The following is a 27,819-nucleotide window of genomic DNA, read 5'->3' as shown; positions in this document are numbered from 1 at the left end:
TTCATGTTAGAAGTTTGGTTTTCTAGTGTTAATTAGTTTTATATATTTTCAACAATAAGTATGGACCTATATTCTGATAAAAGAGTAGTTCTGAAAGCTGACAACCTTTCAGAGTTACCTGTGGATCTCCAAAAAGAAAGCAGAAGTATTCTTGGGCCACATGCTGAGGTGTTTTGATGTCATTAGCCTGGGGAGAGGTCTGAGATTCAGATGCTCCGCTCCCCGGGAGAGGAGGTACAGCTAAGACTTAGAGGACTGAGCTAGACTTCCTGGTTCTGAAGATGGAGCACAGAGCATGTGAAGGCAGCACAAGGGCAGTTCACTGTCTCAGGGGCCAGCCCTTCATTTTAGGACGATGCGTCTCTCTCCGACAGACCATCTTAACAACTCATGGCCTTTGACGGCAAGACCCAGGCGAGAGGAAGGGATTAGAATAGCTCAAACTCACTGCCACCCCAGGGATGGCAGCTTTCTAGGTTCGGTGCTATTTTTGGCAAATGGCCGCACCCCCATGTGGAAGATGCCAATTCAGTTATCACTTCGAAATACACATATATATATTTTAAACATTTTATTAGGTACTCATACAACTCTTATAACAATCCATACATACATCAATTGTGTAAAGCACATCTGTACATTCTTTGCCCTCATCATTTTCAAAGCATTTGCTCTCCACTTAAGCCCTTTGCATCAGGTCTTCTTTTTTCCCCTCCCTCCTCCCTCGTGAGCCCTTGATAATTTATAAATTATTATTTTGGCATATCTTTCCCTGTCCGGTATCTCCCTTACCCCCTTTTCTGTTGTCTGTCCCCCAGGGAGGAGGTCACATGTAGATCCTTGTACTCGGTTCCCTCTTTCTAGCCCACTCACCCTCTACCCTCCCCATATCGCCCCTCACACCCCTGGTCCTGAAGGTATCATCTGCCTTGGATTCCCTGTGCCTCCAGCTCCTATCTGCACCAGTGTACATCCTCTGCTCTATCCAGACTCGCAAGGTAGAATTCGGATCATGATAATTGGTGGGGGACGAAGCATTTAGGAACTGGAGGAAAGCTGTATTCATCGGTGCTACATTGCACCCTGACTGACTCATCTCCTCTTTGTGAGGGGATCTCCCATGGCAGACAAATGGGCTTTGGGTCTCCACTCTGCACTTCCCCCTTCATTCACTATGGTAAGATTTTTTTTTTTTGTTCTGATGATCCCTTCGACACCTTGTGATTGCACAGGCTGGTGTGCTTCTTCCATGTGGGCTTTGTTGCTTCTGAGCTAGATGGCCGCTTATTCACCTTCAAGTCTTTAAGACCCCAGACACTATCCCTTTTGATAGCCGGGCACCATCAGCTTTGTATGCCACATTTGCTTATGCACCGTTTGTGGTCGGCGATCATATCATGGAGGTGCGCACCCAATGATACGATTTTTTTGTTCTTTGATGCCTGATAATTGCTCCCTTCGGAACCACGTGATCACACAGGCTGGTGTGTTCGTCCATGTGGGCTTTGTTGCTTCTGAGCTATATGGCCGCTTGTTTATCTTCAAGCCTTTAAGACCCCAGGCGCTATCTCTTTTGATAGCCAGACACCATCAGCTTTCTTCACCACATTTGCTTGTTCAACCGCTTTGGCTTCAGCGGTTGTGTCAGGAGGGTGAGCATCATAGAATGCCAATTTAATAGAGGAAAGTACTCATGCATTGAGGGAGTGCTTGAGTGGAGTCTCAAGGTCCTTCCACCACCTTAATACTAAACCTATAAATATAGACACATAGATCTATTTCCCCATCCTCACATATATATTTGCCTTTGTACACGTCTTTGTCTAGACCTGTATAAATGCCCTTTGGCTCCTAGCTCTTTCCTCTATTAACCTTGACTTTCCTCCTGCCCCACTATCATGCTCCGTCCCCACCTGGGTTACAGCTAAACCTCTTAATTACCTTACCTTTGATCATTCCCTACCAGGCCTGCCACGCCCACCTCACCACCAATTTGTATCCCTTGTTGTTCCCTTGTCCCTGGGTTTGTTAACAACCACTTCCTTACCCCCCACCTCCCCCATCCCAAGTCCCCCCGGAACTGTTGGTCCCGTTGTTTTTCCTCCAGATAATTCATCCAGCCTATCTTATTTAGACAGACCTGCGGAGATAATAACATGCACAGAAACAAGACAGAGGAAAGCAAAGCAACAGTATACAACAAAACAAAAGCAAACCACTGACACAGAACAAAACAAAAGACACCAAGAAAGATAAGCTTGTAGTTAGTTCAAGGATCGCTTGTTGGCCTTTAGGAGTGTTCTCCAGTCCAGTCTGTTGGGGCACCACGCCCTGGCCCCAGAGTCCACTTTCAGCATTCCCTGGGACCTTGCCACTCCATTCCCTTGCTGTTCCACTGCACTCCCCCAGTGCTTTGCCTCGGTGTGGTGGGATCAGGTCAGGTGCAGTTCCCACACTGTGTCTCCGGTGCTGTCCCCTGTAGTACCATGGCTCAATGAGGGGCATCATGTCTCATTGTGGGTCCAGCCATGTTGTCCTCTCTGTGGACTGGCTGCTCCAATCAGGAACATCATCCTCACATCCTGGTTGGCCAGGCTGTGCTCCACTCTCTCCTCCTTCCCCTTCATCTGCTTCCGTGTGCTCAGATCAGACATGTCCCTCTCCTGGAGCTGCAGAATCAATGTCGTCCTTTGAAACAAACTCTTCTGGGGGGAGGGGCAGGCATCCACTTAATATTTGGTACTGGGGCCAGCCTCCCAGACCTCGCCACTGGTTCCCTACTTCACGCCAGGATGTTGCATTCACACCTTGAGGCACTGGGTTGAAGTCTGGTCCCTCCTTCCCAGTGGAGATACAAACAACACCCTTCCCTTGGGTGGGTTAGCGCCCCATGCCCCCACTCCCCATTTCTTCCTTATATTCATCCTTTTTTTTTCCTTTCCCCACCTCCTCCCCATTGTCTACCATGTGCATCCCTGGATTTGATCTGGTCTCTGCCATACTGCATGGTCCTCACCCCAAGAATGTTTGTATAAGTAGCTTTTTCCCTATGCCCCTTTTGCATTAAAATTTTTTTTTAATACTTACCTTAGCGGGCTCATGTTGTACTTGTCCTTTTGTGCCTGACTTACTTCGCTTAGCATGATTTCCTCCAGTTCTTCCCATGCCGCTATATGCCTCATACGTTCATCACTGCTTTTTAGTGATGCGTAGTACTCCATTGTATGTATATACCACAGTTTTTTAATCCAATAGTCAGTTGATGGAAATTTAGGTTGCTTCCAGCTCCTTGCAATTGTGAACTGTGCCACAATGAACATTGGAGCACAGATGTCTGGCCTTGGTTTGTTTCTTGCCTCTTCTGGGTATATGCCCAGTAGGAGGATTGCTGGGTCATATGGTAACTCTATTTCCATCTGTATTAGATATCCCTAGATTGATTTCCTTAGTAGTCGTACATACTTACAGGTCTACCAGCAGTGGATGAGAGTTCCTGTCTCCCCACAGCCCCTCCAACACTTGTTACTTTCTGATTTTTTGAATTGGGCTACCTTTGAGGGTGTTAGGTGGTACCTCATTGTTGTTTTCATTTGCATTTCTCTTATGGCTAAAGATCGGGAACATTTTCTCATGTGTTTGTTGGCCATTCAGATTTCTGCCCCTGTGAAACTTCTGTTCATGTCCTTTGCTCACCTCTCAAATGGGCTATTAGTTTTTTTCTTTTTGGAAGCTAGCAGAGTATTGTAGATTTTAGTAATAAGGCCTTTGTCTGATGTGTCATTGCTAAAGATGTTTTCCCAGTCCGTGGACTCTCTTATTACTCTCTTGGTGAATTCTTTAGATGTACACAAGTGTTTTATCTTGAGTATATCCCATTTGTCAATTTGTGCCTCCTCTGTGTTTGTGTCCTTTCCTATTTCTGATAGCCTGTGTATTCCTGTGCCAAAGTTCTCAAGTTGGTCCCAATTCCCTCGTTGATGGCCCTAATAGTTTGGGGTTTAACTTCAAGTCTGTGATCCACCTTGAGTTTATTGAAGTGAGATAAGGGTATTGCTTCATTTTTCTGCAGGTAAATATCCATTTTTCCAGCACCATTTATTTGTTAAAGAGGGCATCTGCTTCCCATTTGATATTTTTGGGGCCATTATCAAGGATCAGTTGTCCGTATGCTGATGCCTTTATTTCTGGGTTTTCAGTTCTTTTCTCTTGGTCTGCATATCTGTCATTGTACCAATACCATGCGGTTTTGAGAACTGCGGCTGTATAGTATGTTCCAAAGTCAGGTAAAGAAAGCCCTCCCATGGAGTCCTTCTTCTTGAGGAGTTGTCTGCTAACTCTGGGCTTTTTCCCTCTCCATATGAAGTTGGTAATCAGTGTTTCCATTTCTTTGAAGAAAGATAATGGTAGTTGTATCGGGGTGGCATTAAAATTATATGGTGCTTTTGGCAGAACTGACAACTATATTGAGTCTTCCAATCCACGAGCATGGAATATTCTTCCATTTGTTGAGGTCACTCTTGGCTTCATGTAATAGTGTTCTATAGTTCTCCCCGTATAGATCTTTTGTTTTTTTAGTCAGGTATATCTCTAGATATTTCAATTTGTATTTGGGTATTGTGAAGGGTACCACCTTTTTGATCTCTTCTTCTGTGGTCTTATCCGCTGTGTATAACAATCCGATGGATTTCTGTTTGTCGATCTTGTATCTTGCCATTCTGCCAAACTCCTCTATTGCTTGCAGTACTCCCCTTGTGGAACTTTTGGGATTTTCCATAGAAATATGATTATTTTTATAGCCATATATTATAGCATGCATTCCTTTCCCTCATTATTTTTGCTTCTATGATTTATTAAAATCAGGCAGTTGCTATTGCTAATGTTGGGCTTCTACCATTCTTTCATTTCCCCAGTTGAATATTTTGTTTTCATACTAGACTGATATTACACAGCTCTCTCTTGTTCCATGATTGAAATAAAGTGTTTAAAATCAAGTCTTCCTAAAATAATTTCTCTGGAGCATTTGTCATTCAAGGGAAGGAACAATGGGAAATGCTAGTCTTTCTTCAGCCTAGGATGGGCTGTGCAGGCGTCCCTCTCCACAGCATTCTGTTCTTCAGAATTTTACTCAGACCTTTGATGATCATTACACACAAACCAAGCCAAATCAAACAACATAAACAAAACACTCTCAAGACACACGCACAAAGACAAGCACGATATGCAGAGATAAACTTTTTGAAAATATCTGTGCATCCTTTCCCTGATAGGACAGCAGGCACCTCCCTTTGTGTGTAACCAGGAGTGGAAATGAAGCTTTGTAAAGATTTTGGCAAGAACAATTGAAATCAAGTAATCGAGATTAAGTGAAAAGTTTGTCAACCATTAGTAAACATTATGACTGGTCCTGATATTAAGTCTTTCTGATTTATTTTCTCATTTATGAAATGTGTCGAGTAGAACAAATGTACTGACTCATCACGTTTCTATAGGGATTAAACCCAAAAACATTTGTGGAAATACTGTTTCCTTCATAAAGAAATTGCTCAAGAATTTGAAAGGGAGTGAACAAAGGCTCACATAGTAGTTAAAAGGTGTCCACTACTCTCTTCTCTGACAGCTTTTGAAGAATTATTGTCTCGAACATTATGCCAAGAACTCTGTAAACCCCGGGGTAATGATTTTGCTGGGGTGTTGTACATTGTCCAGCACTTGCGGTCAGTTAGCCAGCTTTCCTCTGAACCTACTTAGAACTCGATTGCAGGCTCAAGGTAAGTTGTTTTCTGTTCAATGAAGTAATGATAAGTAAGCTATAGAAGTATATTTTCAATGAATTAAAATAAATGATGAAAAACAAAGATGGTAGAAATGATCACTAGATCAAAATCTTTGACTTATAAAATGTGAATCTGGAATTCGTGTTTTATTGACGAGTCTTTTCTGGTGTACAGAGTTTATGACTCGCCCACATAGTGGTTAGGACCTTCCTGTGCCCTCCCGTTACTGCTGAGCTCTGTAAACGGATTGCAATGCCGAAGGACCACAGGGAACAACCATGTTCCATGTTGGGCTGCTAACTGCACGGTCAGTGGTTTGAACTCACCAACTGCTCCCAGAGAGAAAGGAGAGGCTTCCTGCCCTCATCAAGGTTACAGCCTCGGAAACCCGCAGGAGCAGCTCCACTCTGTCCTGTAGGGTTACTGGGACGTGGAATCAGCTCGATGGCAGGGAGATGGAGAAGAGCAGACACAGTCCTGCTGGCTGCACCGTGATGTCACACGGACAGGGAATCCCCTGCTTCTGCTGTCCTGTGCTGCAGGAATCACTCAGTACATTTGCGAAAGTGAATCCAGTATTGATCTTCTGATCCATGTAGAAAGGAGCTATGAATCAGTACAGACAGGGTTTCTGCTTTATTGATTTCTGGGTGAAACAGTAGCTACTTGGATCCTAAGAAAATCTCTTTATCCCTTTTTGAGAGAAAAAGCCCACATAGTTTTATTATTATCTTCCTGAGTGAAATATTTAAGGAATCATGTGGTAAGTAATTTTCTTATACATTCTTCCATTCTTTTTTCATTAGTTATTAAAATTGAGTATTTATTGTAATTCAGATGATGAATTTTTCTATCCACCCAGTCACCCAACCATATTTCTATCAAATGATGTCTTTCATGGTTCCAAAAGCCCCTTTGAGATCCTTTATGGAATATGTTTTAGTATTTTCTGTAATTTATGACTAGCCACTAATTACACATGACTCTCAAAAGCTTGCTATATTGCTAAAGCATCTGAGGAGCAGAACTTGTAGTGTAACTTTGTAATTAGAGTTCCAGGAACTCTGCTGGCATGATGGTGAAGTGCTTGGCTGCTAACCCAAAGGCTGACAGTTCAAACCCACTCAGTAGCTCTTGCTGAGAAAGACCTGGTGACCCGCTTCAGTCCAGAACACCCTATGAGGGAGCTCTGCTCTGCCCCAGTGTCTCTCTGAATTGCAATTGACTTGATCCTAGCCAAAAGGCTATTAAATAGATATAGACGTCCAATGCCTGCTCTATTAGAAAACACAGTACTATCATATAGGTGTGTATGTAGAGATTCTGAAATTATTTAGACCTATAAATTCATTTTTATCATTGGACTGTCTGCCTTAATGTATATGCATTATATATTGAATTCTACCACTTTTTCTCTCATTATATAGCCCATGTGAAAGGAGGACCAATATCTTCTCTGATTCATCTCATTCAAGAAATATATCACAAAGAAGGAAAAAGGGGATTTTTCAGGGGTATTACCCCAAATATCATAAAAGTGCTTCCTGCAGTGGGCATTAGCTGTGTGGCTCATGAAAAAATGAAACCCTTTGTGGGATTAACATAGAAGTGAAATATTGCATTGTGTCCTTACCACAATCACCTAATTGTATTATAAAACCTAGATTATAAAGAAATATTTATCTTTCCATAAAAGGAAAGGTGACAGAGTTGATAAATATTTCCCTTTGTTTTATATATTACAAAATCTATATATTAAATAATTATTTTGATAAAGTTTCTTAATAACTTAAAATCCTTCTTATCCACAGAATTCCTACAATTCTCTTTTGAATCTACCTTGAAATTTTTTTGATTGAATTTAGATATACCACAAAGTAACATTATAAAATCTTTGGTCAGTTGTCACAGTTTATGCTAACCATTTTGTATATAAATCCTTTTTTAGAAAACTGAGCTTGAAATGTTTTATACACTAAAAGAAAAATCAGTGCATTTAAAATTGATGTTTTACCCAATCATTGAGTCTGGTTCTCTTCTTTAAGCCAAATGGAAAGTTTGCATAGTTTGGCAATTCCTTCTGTCAAATGAAGTGGTGGTGTCTGACCTCTTCTCACCTCAGAGGGCGAAGAAGGTTCAGACCAGCAGCCTAAGGCTGGGGTGGAGGTCAGAGGGGCCTCCAGCTGTAACCTGAGAGCTCATTCTGATACTAAGTCTACCACAGCAGCAGGGTTCCCTGCTTCAGGGCTTGAGGATTCATTGCAATGGCCACACAGAGCTCATGCCATGACTCAGGATTGTGGATTGTCAGGGAAGTACAGGTGGTAATCATGATGAGACCAGACTCGGGGTGAGTTCTTGGAGCAGGATGGTCTCTGGCCAGCAGTGCCTGCACGGGTACCCCTCTTGCTGCCTGTGCTCTGTTCGCCCAGGATCCCTTGGCCTCTCTCCTGCTTAGGGAACTTCCCAAAGCTCTTTCAGTTCTTTCCACAGATACCCAGACGCATCACTGTAGCAGTAAGCCCTCTGCCCGTAGATGCTCAGTTCTAACTTGGTGGATGGCTGAGTATCGCCCCAGCAAGTGCCAGGAGGCAGCCCACCCAGCCAGCAGCCTCCTCTGAAGGCAGGCTGCTTTTGCTCAGAGCGCTGTCTCCTGTCGGGTTTCCTGGTTCTGCTGCCACCATTTCTCTGTTGTTGCATCTCACAGCGCCATGATTCTCAGTGCGTGGGCAGGTATGGAATGGTGTAATTTGGCAGCTATGAAGTTACCTTCATGTGGTGATCTGATGTGGTCATTCTCCATTCTCACACACTGCAGCGTTCCCACGTGGACTGGTTTTTGGAACCTAATCATGTCAATAAGAGTTCATATCAAGTGTCTACGTGCTCCCTCTTACTGTCTGACTTACCTTACAGATCAGGCATCTGAAAACGGCAGCTGGCAAGTCTTATGTACATACAAAGTTTCATTGAAAGGATATTATTCAGATCATCGTGATTTCATTTGTAAAATATATATTTAAAGCTCTCAAATGATTTTTAAGTTGTTATGAGAAACAGGATTGGTTCTTCCCTCTTAAAGGTTTGTTGACCCCTGCAAAAGAGTTGGAAAACAGAGGTGTACAAAATCTGCTCTGCTCTGGGCAACAGTGATTCCGAGTCAGTATACAAATGAACTACTCTTGAGCTCTTGCCTAAGTTCAGGTTCTTTATTAGCGAGTGGGCCTGGGATTCTGCATTTCTGATAAGCTCACAGTGATGCTGACACAGCTTGTCGATGGACCACAATTTCAGGAGCAAGGCTTAGATCAGTGGTTCTCAACCTGTGGGTCTCGACCCCTTTGGGGATTGAATGATCACCTGATTCATAACAGTAGCAAAATTACAGTTTTGAAATTACAACAAAAATAATGTTATGGTTGGGGTTTCCCACAACATGAGGAACTGTATTAAAGGTTCACTGCATTAGGAAGGTTATGAACCATTGGCTTAGAGTTTGAGGGCTGTCACAAATGACTTTGACCTTCTCCGTGCTCTTTTGAGCTAGAAACAATTCAAATTCCATTTACTCATTTGTAGGCAACACCATGATCAAAAGACAGACCAGTTTCATGCCTCCAAAAGCTCTGTAGTCCCTCCCTCAGTCCCCTACCCACGATAGTCACTGCTGCGTTTGTATTTTCTAGAAGGGCATATAAATAGAGCCAAACAAGATAGCTTTTTGAAGCATGTTTTTTTTCACACGCATTGTTGCCTGTGTTAGTAGTCTATTTCTCTTTATGGATGGGTAGTGTTCACTTTATGAATATAACCGGATTTATAGGTTCACCCATTAAAGAACATCTGTTTTCTTGTGTTTGGTGATGACAAATGAAGCTATACAGATCTGCTATGAACATTCCCCTGCACATTTTGGGGCAAACATGTTCTCAGTAAAGATGTTGACACATTTTCTGGTTTCTGCAAAAAAGAAAGTAAAAGAAGCGAGTCTAGTATGATTTCCAATAGAGAGGATTCATACACATTTTAATGAAATTTGAAATCTATCCCAAAAGAAGGCAATAATTTTTAATAAAACTAGAATTTGAGTGTAATGAAAGCAGGCAAATTGGTTTCAAGATGATTCTAGTAATGAACTCTAGATTTGAAAATGTCATAAACATATAAAATGTTACAGGACAAAAAATAAAGCCCACTACCATTGAGTAGGTTGTAACTGATAACAACCCTGTAAGCCAGAGTAGAACCTCCCCAAAGGTTGTAGATCTTTACAACAGCAAACCCCTCTTTCTTACACACAACATGGTGAAGGGAGGTAGATTCAGAGTCAGAGTGCCTGCCTTCTGCGGGAGCAAGTGGTCTTTGGTGACTCAGAGCGTCCTGAGAGAAACTAGCCAACAACTGTACAGGAATGCATGGGAGTTTCTGGTAAGTAGCTGGATTATAGAGATGATCACCATCACTGACATCTCCTTTAATGGGCAAGTTAGAAGACTAAGACCTTACACACCCCAAGTGAAGCAGACATTGTGTAGGCTGACTCAGATAGTCATGTTCTTCTGGTCTCTGAGTCAAAGCCATGTCTTCAAGTGTATCCAGCTGAAACATCAAGGTTAGTCTGATGTCCCTGTCATTAGCTCTCCTTGTGCTGATCAAAGTTGGGTCCTACCTGAGTTGTAAACACCATGCCTCGGGACTAGACCCAGCTTGATACTTTTCTGAAGCCATGTCAGGCCCTTCATTTGATTTGTCTAAGACAGAGCATGCCAATTACGGTTTTTTGTTTTGTTTTTAATAAGATAATAATGAAGTTGTCCTCTGTTTACCCCTGTCCACCTAGATGGGACAGGTGCTGATCTTTTCTCAGAAGGCCCTTTCATTTCTTTAATGGATGCTCACAGACGCAGCTCCTCTGTGCCTTAAAGCCGAATTACACTCCAAAGTGTGCAGCCCCAGAATCTCTGACTCCTGGAGTGATCATTGCTAATAGAAGCCAACTCAGGATCCGTGGGGCCTCAGTGCTTGTGCACCGGGATGCTAACCTCAGACTCTCAGTTGGAAACCAGCAGCTGCTCTGCTGGCCTGAGCCTCAGACACTCACAGACCAGTTCCAGCCTGTCCGTAGAGCCACTGTGAGTCAGAATCAGCTCGATGGTAGTCAGTTTGATAAGCCAACTCCCGACTTTTGTGAATGGAAAACTGGCTCAGAGAAGTGAAGTGTCTTGCAGAGTCACAGAAAAACATCAGAAAACTGTGTGAGACAAGCCACACATGGCCCCATTTCTCAGCAAAGAAAACCATCTATGGGCAGTTTGCTAAGATTGATTCTTCAAAGCACACTCCAGGTAGGAACCCTGGGTTTCCAACTCTCCCCCACCAGCTGCAGACATTTTGGACCTGAATTCACCCAGTTTCTTTTTTCTTATTTTTAAAAAATCCTTTAACTGGGATCTCTTACAGATATTATGACAATCCATTATTCAATTAGATCAAGTATAATTGTACAATTGCCGCCATCATCATTTTCAAAACATTTCATTTTTTCTGGAACTCTTTGATATCAGCTCCCCTTTATCCCACCCCGCCCCCCACCTCCCAGGGCTCCTCATACTTATAAAGTTAGTATTATTATTTTCTGCATCTCACACCATCCACTGCATCTGTTCCCCTACAATTCTGTTACTTATTTCCCTCCTTTGTACCCCCAAGGATGTGTTGCTCCCACGACAATTTCTGAGGGGTTCATCTATCTTGGACTTCATGCACAGAATGATCTTCGTTATACAAATGAATACTCATAGGTCTAGCAAGCTTAATGAGGTCAAACTGGAACCGTAGTCCTAAGGGGAAGAAATATTAAAGAACTGAAAGATAGCTATGGGTTTCATCAGTGCCACACTGCACCTGCGATATAGCTTCCCTCCCATCCACTCCTTCCGTGAGGGACTGTCCAATACTCACAGGTGGGTTTGGGGTCTCCACTTAGTCTATGTTTCTTCACTTCAATTTGATGGGTTTGAACTTCTGATACCTATTCCAGTCCATGCCTCATGATCACACAAGTTTTTTTTTAACCACTGTTTTGAGCCTTTGCAAACACTGAGTCAGCAAGGTTAGGGCTCAGATTTAGTTTCTGATTTCAGGCTCTAGTTCTATCAAAGGGCCCTCACCGTGTGCTTCCTGGAGCGCTGGGGGGCGGGGGGAGAGGGAGAGCCCGGCCCCGCCACCAGCCCCCCCCCTCTCCCGCCCCTCTGAGGGCGCCGCCCGATCCCTGGGCCAGTTCCTCCCTGGCAGCGGCAGCGGGGCGGGTGAGGTCCCCAGTAGCAGCGCCCCGGACGACGCCCCAAACGCCATTCCGCCGCCGCGGCCCCTCCCAGGCTGGTTGGAGCCGTCGTGCGAGTCCTCCCGGTGACCAGGACCCCGCGGGCCTGCGAGCTCCTCTCCCTTTCTCTCTCTCTCTCTCTCTCTCTCTCTCTGTCTCTGTCCCTGTCTCTCGCGGCGGGACCATGCTGCGCTGGCTGCGGGCATTCGTGCTGCCCTCGGCGGCCTGCCAGGACGAGCAGCCGCCCGCGCGCTACCAGAGCCTCTTCCAGCAGCTGGACCGCAACCGCGACGGCGTGGTGGACATCGGCGAGCTGCAGCAGGGCCTCCGGAGCCTGGGCGTCCCGCTGGGCCAGGACGCCGAGGAGGTGGGCCGGCAGGGAGGGGCGGATCTGGGGACACTGCCAGGCCTTGGGCGGAGCTGTGGCTGAGGCTCGCGGGGCGCCGTCCGGAGCAGCAACTCCGCCCCAGGGCCCGTGGGTGGGAAAGCCACTGGTCATTTCCCTGGGAAAGCAGTGCGGTGCCTGCTTTCAAATGCCATCCCTGGGACCACCACCTCTGGTGTGCGCAGGCCATCCCCACTGCTCCATCTGCGTCCTGCGACATGCAGCCTTGTGCGCCCTGGACTCCGCAGGGTCCCACGCTGTGCGGTAGGGCTTCCACACTGCACCGCTGGGACAGTCCTTGTCCTGCCAGCCTGTCTTTTCTAAGGTTCAGAGATGAGCCTCCTAAAAACAAAAATCATGTTTTCCCCAACTTCCTGTTAATGAGGAGAGTCAACATTTCCATCCATTCATTCCATCATTGAGAAGATAGAGCTTTTGGTATATGCATTGTTGGAGTGCTGAGCCTTCTTTCGATGTCTGCAGCCTATGAGCCACTTTCTTTGTGTGCCTGAAGTTCAGTGTCCTCAGCGGGGAGGGAGCCTTGGAACCTGTTCAACCCAAGGGAAGCCTGGGAGCATAAGGTGGCATTCCTTTCCTAAAGAGGGAAAGTGACTGGGTCCCTAACCGTACCAGACAACAGCTGTTTCTTTCCCCGCCTTCAGTAGTGATACAAGACCTATGCATCCACAGGTTTTAGTCCCCTGGAGTCACATAAATGATACGTTTTTAAAAACGGTCTGTTTTGTCTCTGTTTCATAGTATTTGCTAATGACTTTATAAAGATTCCGGTGGTATTTCCATTGTGGATATATATGTACATATAAATATATTAAACACATCCATATTTCTTTCAATCAATCTTGTCAAATTAATTCTTTGAAAGTATCTCTTCTGGAACTTTTTGCTATCTCAGTATTTCAGTTCATGAATTTCTACTTTCTTTGGGGTTATCTCATCTGTGCTTTTCCTAATTTCTTAGGTTGAATTCTGTCATGGGTTGAACTGTGTCCCTCTCCTGTGCCCCTGCTCTGAGCCCTGGTGGAGTAATGCTTACATGATGGGCTGTAACCGCAAGCTCAGCAATTCCAAACCACTGACTGTTGTGAGAGAGAACCAGGAGCCTGGCTCCCCCCTTAAAGCGTGAACATCTTGGAAACCCACAGGGGCCGTTCGACCCTCTGCTACAGCGTCACCATGAGTTGGAAAAGATTCTATGGCAGGGAGTGTTGAGTACCTTTGATTATATCCCCACTTTAGAATATATAATATTTTTGTTCTATAACTGATGCAATATTAGCATAGCATGTGTTTTGAGTCAATCTCTTTTGAGTTCTAAAGGGATCCGATTAAGGGAGCCAATATGGAGGAAGATCTCCATGCGAAGATCTCCAAAGAGCCAGGGGGTGGAAGCTGAGCAGATTAGAAGGAACCTGGGAGAGGCAGGCCAGGCCGGATCATGAGCAGCATGAAGGCCCCGCTAGGAGGGTTAGAGGTTGATTACAGGAGAGGTAGGGCCCTTGGAGTCCTGGTGCGTGGAGAATACTCACTGGGCTGCTAACTGCAAGGTCACTTCAAAAGCAGTAGTCACTCCTCGGGGAACCACGAGACTTTCTACTCCTGTAACAATTCACAGCCCTGCTTTGTTTTATGCAGTCAGTCTCTGTCAGAATTGACCCGATGGCTTTGAGTTTGGTTTGAAAAGCCCTTGGAAGGACATAAACAGGAGCCAGACTTAAGCAGATAGTCATAGTCATTGAGAAAGACCAGCTTGGCGCTGTGTGGAAAATAGGTTGGAAGAAGACACGGAATTGAGCTAAGACTGGGAAAGAGTAGACAATGAAACACCTGGAAGTGGGATTATGAGGTCAAGCTCCATGGAGGACAATTGAAGATGCAGGATAATATCAAGCAGTGGGAAGATGATATACTCAAATCTCTAGCAATGAGAGACCTTCACGGGCACGTTTCAAGATACCAGTTTGCATCTAAGACAGAGATGCTCACTTTGAAGTGAAATCTCTACATTTCCATCTGATTTGGTTGCTCCAGATTTCAAAGCTTTTGCAATGAAGTCAACATGTAGGAGAGAGTGCATTCTATTTAAACGCTTTAGACCTTCGACGGTAACAGCATGGAGTATGAGTAAACTCTAGAAAAGTGGCATAAGGACTAGCTAACCGTTTGTAGGTTGTTCCGAAATTACCCCCAAATGGCTGATCTTGAAACCAATTTAAAAGCAGTTGGAAATGCAGTTCCTATGAAGTTTCTCCTGTGAGCTCTTTCTCTATGGATTTCCAAATATCTTTATTAAGAAACAGGTATTCCAGAAAATGTAATATTCCGATCAAGTTCACCGAGGACGCACCAATTTCAGAATAAGAAATGAGAGTGGGATGCTGTGCGTGGTACAAGGAGGTTCAATAGTTAACCTGGTGTCATCATCGGTCATGTGTGAGCCTGAGAGCTACAAGGTCAGTAATTCAACTGCACCAGCTGTCCAGCAGGAGGAAGAGCAGGCTACTCCATCTTGCAAAGATTCACAGGCTCAGAAACCCCAAGGAGCAGTTCTACTCTGTTCCGTAGGCTCACTATGAGGCAGAATTGACTCGATGGCAGCTGGTTGGCTAATTCCCCACAGCCCCTAAGAACCCGTTGGGCTTTTTAGACTGTGGTTCTTTTTCCTTCTTTTTCTTTGGCTTCATCAAAAGCCACGCCTAGCCATAATATGAGAGGTTTTCTTGGTGTGTATCACTAGTCATATTCTGATAAAAAATTTAGCTATATTTCAGAACATTAAAGGGTGGAGAAAACAATCTGAATTTTAATGAACAGGAATGGCAATCAGGGGTAACTTAGAAGGATGGCGAAGAATCAGCTGTCTCAGCTGGAAGCATGCTCACTTAAAAAATCATTTTACTGGGGCCTCCTACAACTCTTATCACAGTCCGTCCATCCATCCATTGTGCCAAGCACATTGGTACAATTGTTGCCATCATCATTCTCAAAACATTTTCTTTCCACTTGAGCCTTTGGTATCAACTTCTTATTCATGCCCCTCCTTCCTCCACCCTCCCTCCCTCATGGACCTTTGATAAGTTATAAAATATTATTATTTTTTCATGTCTTAAACACTGACTGATATCTCCCTTCACCCACCTTTCTGTTGTCCACCCCCCTGGAAAGGGGTTATATGTAGATCATTGTGATTGGGTCCCCCTTTCTCCCCCACCTTCCCCTTACCCTTCTGGTATGGCTACTTCCAATATTGGTCCTGAGGGGTTTTTCTGTCCTGGACTCCCTCCCTGTGTTTCCAGCTATTATCTGTACCAGTGTGCATGCTCTGGTCCAGCCAGATTGATAAGGTAGAATTGGAGTAATGATAGAAGTCAGGTAGGGGAGCATTAAAGAACTAGAGGAAAGTTGTATGTTTCATTGGTGCTATACTGCTCCCTGACTGGCTCTTCTCCTCCCCTCGACCCTTCTGTAAGGGGATGTCCAGCTGCCTACAGATGGGCTTTGGGTCTTCACTGTGCACTCCCCTCATTCACAATGATATGAATTTTTGTTCAGCATCATTGATGCCTGATACCTGATACTAAAGACACCTCATGATCACACAGGCTGGTGTGCTTCTTCCATGTGGGCTTTGTTGCTTTCTCAGCTAGATGGGCGCTTGCTTATCCTGAAGCCTTTAAGAACCCAGGCGCTATATGTTTTGGTAGCTGGGTACCATCAGCTTTCTTCACCACATTTGCGTTTGCACCCACTTTGTCACTTTGTCTTCAGTGATCATGTCAGGGAAGGTGAGCACCACAGAGTCCGAATTAGTAGAACAAAGTGTTCTTACATTGAGGGAGTACTTGAGAAGAGGCCCAATGTCTATCTGCTACCTTAATCAATTAAGGTACACGCTTACTTTTAATCAATTTAGACTTGGAAGATGTTGAAACACTGTAGGGACAAATAAAAAAATACATACATACATAAATATCTGTTTGGCATTAGAATCAAGGCAATACAATGAATAAAGGGGATTTCACCCAGTGGGCATTTTCCTTCCTCCTCTACTTCTGCTCTCCCATCCGTGTAGCAGAGCTCTGTGATCAGCTGTGGAAGAGAAAGGAGAAGGAGTTTTGTCTTGTGTGGAGGCATTTCTGTTGTCAGTGTTACCTGATTTCATAAACATGTTCAGTTAGGGGGGCGGAATGAAAGACATTTTCTAAATATTTTTTTGCAGTGCTTCCACAGGTGCTCTATCACATTTGCAGGAATCATAAGAGCTGGCGGCATAAGGAGTATAAAGCAAACCCACCGTCAGTGGTCTGCTCTCTTGCAGTTCAGAGCAACCCCACAGGGCAGAGTAGAAGTGCCCCACAGGGTGTTTCAGACTGTCAGTCATTTTACAGAAACAGACTGCCCCATCCTCCCTTGCAGAGAGCTGGGGAGTTGGAATCACTGACCTTCTGGCTAGCAGCTGAGCACTTTCACCACCACGGCTCCTTCTGAGGGGTATTTTTTTTATTAGGTTCCCTTGAGTCAATCTTGATACAGAGTGGTCCCCTGCACAACAGAATGAAACACTGCCTAGCTCTGCACCGTCCTCTTAACAACCATATTATATTTGAGTCATTGTAGCCATTGTAACGTTTATACCAGCTGTGTGTCTTCTTATTTTTTTGCTGATCTTTACAAAGCATAAGGAGCACTGGTGGTATAGTTAGGCTGCTAACTGCAAAGTCAGCAGTTCAAAACCACCAGGCGCTCTGCAGGAGTCATATGGGACTTTCCACTCCTGTATAAAGAGTCACAGTCTTGGAAACTCAGAGGGGCCGTTCTACCCTGTCCTATAGGGCCACCATGCATTGGCATCCACTCGGCGGCAGTGAGGCTTTTACCTGTTTTCTTTTGAGTCACAAAGCATGAAGGCCTTTTCTCGGTTCCTTTTGGTACAATGTCCAAAGCCCATGAGACATATCTCACTATCCTTTCTCCTAAGGAACATTCTCACTGTACTTCTTCCAAGACAGATTTGTTCAATCTATGGCATATTCAGTGTTCTTCACCAACACCATAGTTCAATCTTCTTTGGTCTTTCATTCAGTATGCAGCGTTCGTGGACCTTAGGCCTCAAAGTGACATCTTTGCTTTCTAACACTTTGAAGAAGACGTCTGTAGCAAATTTGTCCAATGCTATATATTATTTGATTTTTTGACTTCTTCTTTATGAGTATTGATTGTGGACGTACGTAAATGAAATCCTTGACAACATTCCCAGCAGAGCGGGAGAAGGGTCCATAGGTGTATGAGAGTAAGTATAAAAGCATTGCTATAAATAAATTCATAGAAAATTTTATTAAACAAAAATATCAAAATGTGAAGTTTTTCTTCTCAATACTTCCTTATCTAGGTCTGTATGCTTCAGAAAGCAGCGTTTCCATCACTTGCACACGTCCCTGCTATGTTATTCTGGGTGACGGGAGAAACAAATTCATAGACATTCATATGTGTATAAGAAAGAGCTTTAAATAACAGAGCAATTGTATATTATGAAAACATTCCAGCCCAAGTCAGAAATTAGAACATGTGTCTGGTACCAATCTATAAATTCCTCTTCAGAGTCACACAACACGTGCAATGATGCCAAATGCAAGACTATCATAGGCCTTGGGTGGAAAGTCTTGTGGATCCAGTGGTGATGGAAGCATCTCAGTGCTGACGTGGGTCTCCATATGGCTTCTCCAGTTCAGGACTCTGGCTCCATCAGCATAGCTCCATGTGGCTTGTCAACAAGAATTTATCATAGGGAGAGTGTATTCCCCCTCCCAGCCCCCCCCCCCCCCCCGAAAAGGGAGAAAGTCAGGATTTCCCAGAATCCTCCAGAGAAAGCCATGTCCACACAGAGGCACCATGGGTTATGACCTGGTTGACAGACTAGATGCCACCCCTTCGCTCAAGTTGACAGCAATCATGTAACTGCCACACCTGCAGAATCCGCGCTCTTCATGGGCACCATGTCAAAGTGTGCTCCTTTGCATTGTTCTTGGAGTTTGGGGAAGAACACGTAAGTGTGCAGGAGCAGGAGCAGGGCTAGAAGGCAGATGGAGTATGGTTTCCCAAGGACATGTGAGCGTGCCCTCTAAGAATGAACAATGCATTGTGGTGATGGAAAAAATTAACAGCACCAACACCCCCCCATACCGACACCAGTTCTGCCGTGTAACTTTCCTAGCCTTTTTCAATTTTCCTAAAACTTCTTCCTAATAAGCATGCCACCACCCAACCCCCCACCAACCCCGGCTCGATGGTCCTGTCTCTATGAAAAAAATGTCTGTCGGGAGGATCCTTTGGGATCCCCCAAACAGCAGCCATAATCTTCTGAGCGAACCTCACTGCCGTGAGTGTAACTGCCCCCACTCGGAAGCCCCGGTTCCGATTGGACCATCTTTTGAAGGCACCGGACAGAGACGTATCACGGAGAGAACGTGTCGCGGTCATCACTGAGGACAGAGGCGAGTCTCCGCACGTGTGCATGAGTAATACCATGCGCGTATGGATGGAAACCGAGGGGCGTACTTCGAGACTCACCTTTCTGTGTGCAGAGAAGCCAGAGACCTGGTGTGTCTGCACGGCTGGAATGGCGGAGACATCATTTGTGAGTGTCTCCCAGGGGTAAACCCTAAACTCACCGTCAACAGAGCAGTGAGGTGGCAGTCCTCACGACAGGAATCCATCCCGACAGTACTTCCCTGCCTCTCGTGGGAGAAGCATTCTGAGAAAGCCGTGACTGCGCACTCTTAACAAATCTCGGAGAGCATCCCCTGCAGCCACCCCAGTCTTTAGGGATGCGACAACTCACCCACAGTCCAGCACATACCCCCATGTCCTTTTCTCTAAGGGCGAGCTCTCCTTTCGGAGCCAGCCCTGCATGGAGGCTTCCAGACTCACCCAGGAAAGGACCTGACTCGCTCTCTCCCAGGCATCCCCCAGAGCCGCCTGGGAGCTCTCAGTGGGCACGCGCTCCTGGGGAACCGTTGCCAGAGGGCCATGCGCAGCTGCCCCTTCCTGTGTGCCAGCCTGTGCTTGGAGTCTCCCAGGAGGCTGTTTCCTTAAGTCTCTCTCGGGCAGAGACCTCCTTCGTCCCTCTCACTGTCACCCCATGCCCCCCGAGAGGCTGCCACGTGGGCTCCCCCTGCCAGTGGAGAAAGACCATGCCTACGAAGAATTGTATCAGCAACTGGATCTTGATGAGAACGGGAGCGTGGACGTCAGTGAACTCCAGGAAGGCCTGCGCTCCCTCGGCATCTCTGTGACCCAGGATAAAGGGCAGGTGGGCCTGCGATGCGGGCCAAGAGCCCTGGAGAGGACTGGGGCAGAGGGCGGTGCCTCCACCCGGACATCCCAAGCTTGGCTCAAGGCCCTAATAGAGATGCCCGGGGGTTGACGAACCTTCTGGAGTAAGAATAACCCAGCACTGCTGATAGTTGCTCAGCATTTCCCCCTCAGGTTCCTCCCTGTCTACACGGAAACTTCCTACTCTGATTGTTATTTTTTCTTTTCACGTTTTTTAAATTAAAAAATCATTTTATTGGGGGCTCTTACAGCTCTTATAACAATCCATACATCAATTGTATCAAGCATGTTTGTATATATGTTACCATCATAATTTTCTAAATATGTACTTTCTATTGAGCCCTTAATATCAGCTCCTCTCTTTTTCCTCACTCCGAACCTTGTGACCCCTTGTTAAATTATAAATTATTATTATTTTCATATCATACACTGATTGCTGTCTCTCTTCCCCCTTGGTGTCTGTAGTTTGTCCCCCTGGGTGTGGTGGTGGAAATGTGTTGATCATTGTGACTCTTTCTGAAACTGGTGGTGGTATCAATTGTACAATACTGCTGGATGTGATTGAACTGTAGAATGGTGCCGTGACTGGAGTAGTTCCTAATAAAATGATGTGGGGGAAAAAGACAGGAAAAAAGAGAAAGAAAAACTGTCTAATTTTATATAATTGTTACATTTGTACTCAAAGCAAACAAACAACAAAAACAAAACTAATGCATGCACTGTTAAGATTTAGATAACTTCCTATATTGACATAGAGAAAGACAGTAAAGTATTAACCAGCTTTGTGAGCTCTTTGGGAGTCTCCATTTGAAACATCTGTTCAACCATTTTATGATTTATATTTTCAGTACTGTCTGCGTGTTAATCTCTAGTCCTGGTTTCTTCATCTGTAGCATCAGAAGGTACTGCTGTACTGGCCGCTGTCTGACACAGTCCAGTACAAAATGGGGGGGGGACTATAAAATTCACTTGGGTCTTTTTAGATCCTGAAAATAATGCAAGTCTTTCCCCTTTTAGGTTTGAAATGCCATGCTATTTGTTTAAAGGCACATTGGATTTAGATCGACAAGTATGATTCTTACTTGTTTGACACAAACTAGTCTTTCATGAGTGATTTGGATTTATGCCTTAAACAAATTTTATCCCTTAAAGCCCATTTCTTCCTAATGAAAATGTATTTCTTGAAAATCTGCCTTTTGTTTCTGAGGAGAGATGATGCAAGCTATATATACAGGTGTTGTGTGTTTTGTGGTGACCAACAAGAGTTCATGTGTCAAAGACATCTCCAAAGGGCTTTGCACCAACCACCAAACCAAACACCACACTCTGTGCCATCGAGTCCATTCAGATTCACAGTGACCGTGTAGGACGGGGTACAACTGCCCCCGTGGGTATCGGAGGCTGTAAGCCTTTCTTTATTCTATTGAAAGATCCTTGTATTGGGAGCTCTCATAGCTCTTACAACAATCCATATATCAATTGTATCAGACGTATTTGTACATATGGTACCATCATTCTAGACATTTACTTTCTATTGAGCTTTTTTCATCAGCAACTCTTGCCCCAACCTCATGACCCCTTGTTAAATGATACATTACTATTATTTTCATAGCCTACACCGACCACTGTCTCCCTTCCCCGTGGTTTCTGTTGTTTGTCCCCCTGGAGAGTGTGTGTTTCTGTGTCGATCATTACTATCATTTCTGCCTTCCTCTCCTCCACTTCCAACCTCCCACTACCCTTCTGGTATCGATATTCCCATTCCTGTTCCTAGATTTCATGTGTCCTGACCTCTTATTTCTTTTCTGTATCTGTACACATGCTCTGGTCTAACCTGCAGTGGAAGGGAGTACTGGGGTCATGATAGTGGGGCAGAGGAAGCCTGAAGGAACCAGAGTATTGTGTGCTTCATCCATGCTTTATGGGACTAGAAAGCCACATCTTCAGAAGTGAGAGATTGTGGCATCTTCAGGACACAGTGACATCTTTAGAAACTTCTAGTTGAAGTTTTATTCCTGCATGTTTCCTGCTTTCCTTCTGGGGAATTCACTTATTGAGACCGAGAATACAATAGATTTTAAAAAAAATCTAAATGACACCTACAGTGTATTGTGTGAAGAATTAAAAAAAAAAAGAGTCCCAGAAAGCTGTAGGCCTTTCTTCTGGCGTATATACAAATACATTAGGCAAATAGGTTTTAAATGAGCAGTATATAATTTGCAGATGAAAATCATCTCCAGTCTAAGGAACTTGATAGCAATAATCAGTTTTCAGTGATATAAACCTATTTGCCTTTAAAACTCTAAAATAATTGTGATTGTAATTAAAACCTTTTTAGTTATAGATAAAGAAAATCACACTCAAACTAATTAGGCTAGAATTTTTTATTCAAAAGTGAAAAAGCAAACAAGCTCGCTGTCATCAAGTTCCCGCGGGTGACAGAGTAGAGCCGTGCTCCATCAGGTTTCTGAAGAGTCATTTTGGCCTGGACTTCTCTTTAGGGGAATGGTTTACAATTGCAGACTGAATTTCTGGAATACTTGTGGACCTACTCAGATTTTCTAGTTTATCATGCATCAATTGTAGGTAAGTCCTCTTTTCCTGCACATTTTATCTAGGGGTTCTTTCCCTTTTTATGTAAGGTGGTTTGTCATATCTTTGGCATCTGAAGGTTTTCATCTTTTAACATCTGACATGAGTTACTTGCGGGTTTCAGGGATTTGCCGATGTTTCCGTCTTTTGAAGGAATAATCATTTGACTTTGTAGACACTCTGAATTGTATGCTTCTTTTCTCTTTTTTAAAAGTCATTTTATTGGGGGATCATACAACTCTTATCACAATCCATACATCTATCTATTGTCTCAAACACATTTGTACATTTTTGCCATCATCATTCTCAAAACATTTGCTTTCTACATGAGCCCTTGGTATCAGCTCCTCATTTTCCCCTCCCTCCCCGCCCTCTCCCTCATGAGCCCGTGATAATTTATAAATTATTATTATTATGTCATATCTTACACTGTCTGGCGTCTCCCTTCACCACATTTCTGTTGTCCGTCCCCCAGGGGGGGGCCATATGGAGATCCTTGGATCGGTTCCCCCTGTCTACCCCCCTCCCTCCACCCTCCTGGTATTGCGCTTATTTTCTTTTAAACACCTTTCACTCTTTAGTTCTTTCCTTCAAGTTCGAGTCCCCCCTGCCCTAATTTCTTGCAATTGAGGCTTAGACTAATGTCTTCCAGCCTTTCTTCTTTAAATATATGCATTGAAAACCCAAGTTTCTTTCTAAGGGTAGCTTTTCTAAGTCTCCTGTGCGTTTCCGACTTCTGCCTCGGAAAATTATCTGTTGTATCATCGTATTACACTGTGACATTTTCATGGGAGAAGAACATGACCAATAGATCTGTAAATATTTGGTGTTTTAAAAAAATCATTTTATTATTGGGCTCATACAAATCTTATCACAATCCATACATACATCAGTTGTGTAAAGCACATTTGTGCCTTCATTGCCCTCATCGTTCTCAAAACATTTGCTCTCTACCTAAGCTGATGGTATCACTCCTCATTTTTTCCTCTCCTTCCCTCCTCCCCCTCCCTCGTGAACCCTTGATAATTTATAAATTATTGTTTTGACATATCTTGCCATGTCCAACATATCCCTTCACCCACTTTTTTGTTGTATGTCCCTCAGGGAGTAGGTTATATGTAGATCCTTGTAATCGGTTCCCCCTTTCCAACCCACCCTCTCTCTACCCTCCCAGAATTGCCACTCACACCCCTGGTCCTGAAGGGATCATCCACCCTGGATTCCCTGCATTTCCAGTTCCTCTCTGTACCAGTGTACATCGTCTGATCTAGCCAGATTTGTAAGGTAGAATTGGGATCATGATAGTGGGGGAGGAGGAAGCCCTTAGGAACTAGAGAAAAGTTGTATGTTTCATCGTTGCTACACTGCACCCTGACTGTCTCGTCTCCTCCCTGAGACCCTTCTGTAAAGGGATGTCCAGTGGCCTACAAATGGGCTTTGGGTCTCCATTCCGCACTCCCCCCTCATTCACAATGATGTGATTTTTTGTTCTGATGGTGCCTGATACCTGATCAGTTTGACACCTCATGATCGCACAGGCAGTGTGCTTCTTCCATATGGGCTTTGTTGCTTCTGAACTGGATGGCCACTTGTTTGCCTTCAAGCCTTTAAGACCCCAGACGCTATATCTTTTGATAGCTTTCTTTGCCACATTTGTTTATGCACCAATTAGTCTTTAGCGATCATATCAGGGAGGTGAGTACACAATGATATGATTTTTTGTTCTTTGATGCCTGATAACTGATCCCTTCAGCACCTCATGATCACACAGGCTGGTGTGCTTCTTCCATGTGGGCTTTGTTGCTTCTGAGCTAGATGGCCGCTTGTTTACCTTCAAGCCTTTAAGACCCCAGATGCTATATCTTTTGATAGCCGGCACCATCAGCGTTCTTCACCAAATTTGCCTATTCACCCGCTTTGTCTTCAGCGATTGTGTCAGGAAGGTGAGCATCATAGAATGCCAATTTAATAGAAGAAAGTATTCTTGCATTGAGGGAGTACTTGAGTGGAGGCCCAATGTCCTTCTGCTACCTTAATACTAAACTTATAAATATATGTACATAGATCTATTTCCCCATTCTCATATATAAATACATGTCTTTATTTAGGCCTCTATAAATGCCTTTTGCCTCCTAGCCCTTTCCTCTATCTCCTTTGACTTTTCCCTTGTCCCACTACCATGCTGTTTTCATTTGGGTTTCTATAATTCCTCTTGGTACATTACCTTTGATCACACCTACCAGGTCTCCTAAACCCTCCACACCACCTATTTGGATCACTTGTTGTTCCCTTCTCACTGGGTTTGTTAACACCAATACCTTTCTCCCCACCACCCCCTCTCCCATGTCCCCCAGAACTGTCAGTCCCCTTGTTTTTCCTCCAGATTGTCCACCCAGCCTATCTTCTTTAGACAGACCTGCGGAGATAATAACATGCACAAAAACAAGACAGAGCAAAACCAAGCAACAATATACAACAAAACATCATCAACAATAAACCAATGACAAACAAAACTAAACACAACAAGAAAGAAAAATCTGTAGTTCCTTCAAGGATTATTTGTTGGCCTTTATAAGTGTTTTCCAGTCTAGTCTGTTGGGGCACCAAGCCCTGGCCCCATAGTCCACCTTCGGCATTCCCTGGGGACCTTGCCTCTCTGTTCCCTTGCTGTTCTGTTACACCCCCTTAGTCTTTTGCCTCGGTGTGGCAGGATCAGATCAGGTGCAATTCCCACACTGTGTCTCCGGTATTGTCCCCTGTAGGGCTATGGGTCAGTGAGGGACGTTGTGTCTCATAGTGGGGCCGGCCATGTGGTTCTCTCTGTGGACTGGATGCTCTAAGCGGAACATTGGCTTCAAGGCCTGGTAGGCCACGATGTGTTCTACTCTCTTCTCCTTCCCTTCATCTGCTCCCGAGTGCTCTGATCAGATATGTTCCTGTACTGGGGCTACAGATTCAGTGCCATCCTTTGAAATAAATTATTCTGGGGGGCTGGGCAGGTGTCCACGTAGTTGTATTGGGGCCAACCCCTCAGACCTTTCCACTGGTTCCCTACTCCAAACCGGTATGTTTCATTCACATCTTGGAGCACTGGGTTGAAGTCTGGTCCCTCTTGCACTGTGGAGATATAAACAATACCCTCCCCTTGGGTTGGTTAGTGCACTGTGCCCCACTACCCATTTCTTTTTTTTAATCATTATTTTTTTTCCTTTCCCCACCTCCTTTGTAGTTGACTACCCTATGTATCCCTGGATTTGGTCTGGTCCCTGCCGTACTACCTGGTCCTCATCCCAGGAATGTTCGTATACAGTAGCTTTTTCCCTATGTCCTCCAGTTCTTCCCATACAGCAATGTGCTTCATACGTTCACCATTGCTTTTTAGGGATGCATAGTACTCCATTATATGTATGTACCACAACTTTTTAATCCATTTGTCAGTTGTTGGAGATTTGGATTGTTTCCAACTCCTTGCGATTGTGAACTGTGCTGCAGTGAACATTGGAGCACAGATGTCTGGCCTTGGTTTGTTTCTTGCCTTTTCTGGGTAATTGCCCAGTAGGAGGATTGCTGGGTCATATGGTAACTCTATTTCCATCTGTTTTAGGTATCGCCAGTTTGATTTCCATAGTGGCTGTGCATACTTACAGGTCCACCAGCAGTGGATGAGAGTTCTGTCTCCCCACAGCTCCTCCAACACTTGTTGCTTTCTGATTTTTTTAATTGGGCTATCTTTGAGAGTGTTAGGTGGGACCTCATTGTTGTTTTAATTTACATTTCTCTTATGGCTAAAGATTGGGAACATTTTCTCATGTGTTTGTTGGCCATTCGGATTTCTGCCCCTATGAAACTTCTGTTCACGTCCTCCTTGGGCAATTAGTATTTTTTTCTTTTTGGAAGCTAGCAGAGTATTGTAGACTTTACTAATAAGGCCTTTGTCTGATGTGTCATTGCTAAAGTTGTTTTCCTAGTCCATGGCCTCTCATTACTCTCTTGGTGAATTCTTTCGATGTACACAGGTATTTTATCTTTAGTATATCCCATTTGTCAATTTGTGCCTCCTCTGTGTTTGTGTCCATCCCTATTTCCGATAACCTCTGTATTCCCTGCGCCAAAGTTCTCAAGTTGGTCCCAATTCCTTCATTGATGACTCTAATAGTTTGGGGTTTAACTTCAAGGTCTGTGATCCACCTGAGTTTATTCTTGTGCTTAGATTGAGATAAGGGTTTTGCTTCATTTTTCTGCAGGTAAATATCCATTTTTTCCAGCACCATTTGTTAAAGAAGGCATCTGCTTCCCATTGGATATATTTGGGGCCCTTATCAAAGATCAGATGTCTGTATGTTGATGACTTTATTTCTGGGTTTTCAGTTCTTTACCACTCATCTGAGTTTCTGTCATTGTACCAATACCATGCGGTTTTGACAACTGTGGCTGTATAATATGTGCTAAGTTCAGTTAAAGCCAGCCCTCCCATGGTGTCCTTCTTCTTTAGGAGTTCTCTGCTAATTCTGGGCTTCTTCCCTCTCCATATGAAGTTGGTAATTAGTTTTTCCATTTCTTTGAAGAAAGATGAGGATAATTTTATTGGGATTTCATTAAACTTGTATAGTGCCCTGGACCGAACTGACATATTTACTATATTGAGTTTTCCAATCAACGAGCATGGGATATTCTTCCATTTGTTGAGGTTACTCTTGGTTTCTTGTAATAGTTTTCTGTAATTTTACCCATATATATCTTTTGTTCTTTTACTCAGGTATATCCCTAGATATTTCAATTTGTGTTTGGTTATTGTGATGGGTACCACCTTTTTGATCTCCTCTTCTGTGGTCTTATCCAATGTGTATAGTAGTCCGATGGACTTATGTTTGTTGATCTTGCTTCCTTCCATTCTGCCAAACTCCTCCATTGCTTCCAGTACTCCCCTTGTGGAGCTTTTGGGACTTTCCATATATAAAATCATATCATCTGCAAATAACGATAGTTTCAACTCTTCCTTCCCCAGACGAATACCTTTGATGTTGTTTCTTTGCCTTATGCTGTTAGCTAAAACCTCCAGCACGATATTAAATAGGAGTGGGAACAAGGAGCATCCTTGTCTGGTCCCCTTTTTCAGTGGGAATTTGTTAGTCTTTTCTCCATTGACTACAACGTTGGATGTTGGTTTTTCATATATAGTTATATTGTCTTGAGGAATTTTCCTTTCATTCCTATCTTCTCAAGTGTCTTAAATCAGAATTGGTGTTGGATCTTGTCAAATACTTTTTCTACATCTTTTGATAGTATCATGTGGTTTGTATAGTTTTTCATGTCAATGTGATGAATAATACTAATGGTCTTTCATGTATTGAACCATCCCTGTATCCCTGGAATGAATCCCACTTGGTTGTGGTGAA

At 44.0% G+C, this 27,819-nt stretch overlaps 2 protein-coding genes across 4 annotated transcripts in view; both read left to right on the top strand.

The window, feature by feature from the left end:
* LOC142436946 (mitochondrial adenyl nucleotide antiporter SLC25A24-like) overlaps positions 1 to 7,730 on the top strand; it is a 67,724-nt gene extending 59,994 nt beyond the window's left edge. Inside the window, exons 9-10 of the mRNA XM_075540272.1 lie at positions 5,618 to 5,768; positions 7,723 to 7,730. Of these exons, the coding sequence (XP_075396387.1) occupies positions 5,618 to 5,768; positions 7,723 to 7,730 (159 nt within the window). The remainder of the gene's footprint in view (positions 1 to 5,617; positions 5,769 to 7,722) is intronic.
* A 4,315-nt stretch (positions 7,731 to 12,045) lies between these two features.
* The window catches only part of LOC142457735 (mitochondrial adenyl nucleotide antiporter SLC25A24-like), a 63,140-nt gene continuing 47,366 nt past the window's right edge, over positions 12,046 to 27,819 (top strand). For 2 of the 3 annotated variants that reach the window (XM_075558863.1, XM_075558852.1), the window contains exon 1: positions 12,047 to 12,463. In XM_075558863.1, coding sequence (XP_075414978.1) covers positions 12,281 to 12,463 — 183 coding nt within the window. In that variant the 5' untranslated portion in view covers positions 12,047 to 12,280. Of the gene's footprint in view, positions 12,464 to 27,819 lie in introns of all 3 variants that reach the window. The other variant, XM_075558859.1, reaches the window with a different exon arrangement.

The sequence above is a fragment of the Tenrec ecaudatus genome, chromosome 1 (assembly GCF_050624435.1).
Source record: "Tenrec ecaudatus isolate mTenEca1 chromosome 1, mTenEca1.hap1, whole genome shotgun sequence".
NCBI lineage: Eukaryota > Metazoa > Chordata > Mammalia > Afrosoricida > Tenrecidae > Tenrec > Tenrec ecaudatus.
Note: the sequence above shows the minus strand (reverse complement) of the source record. Positions and strands in the feature narration are given on the sequence as shown.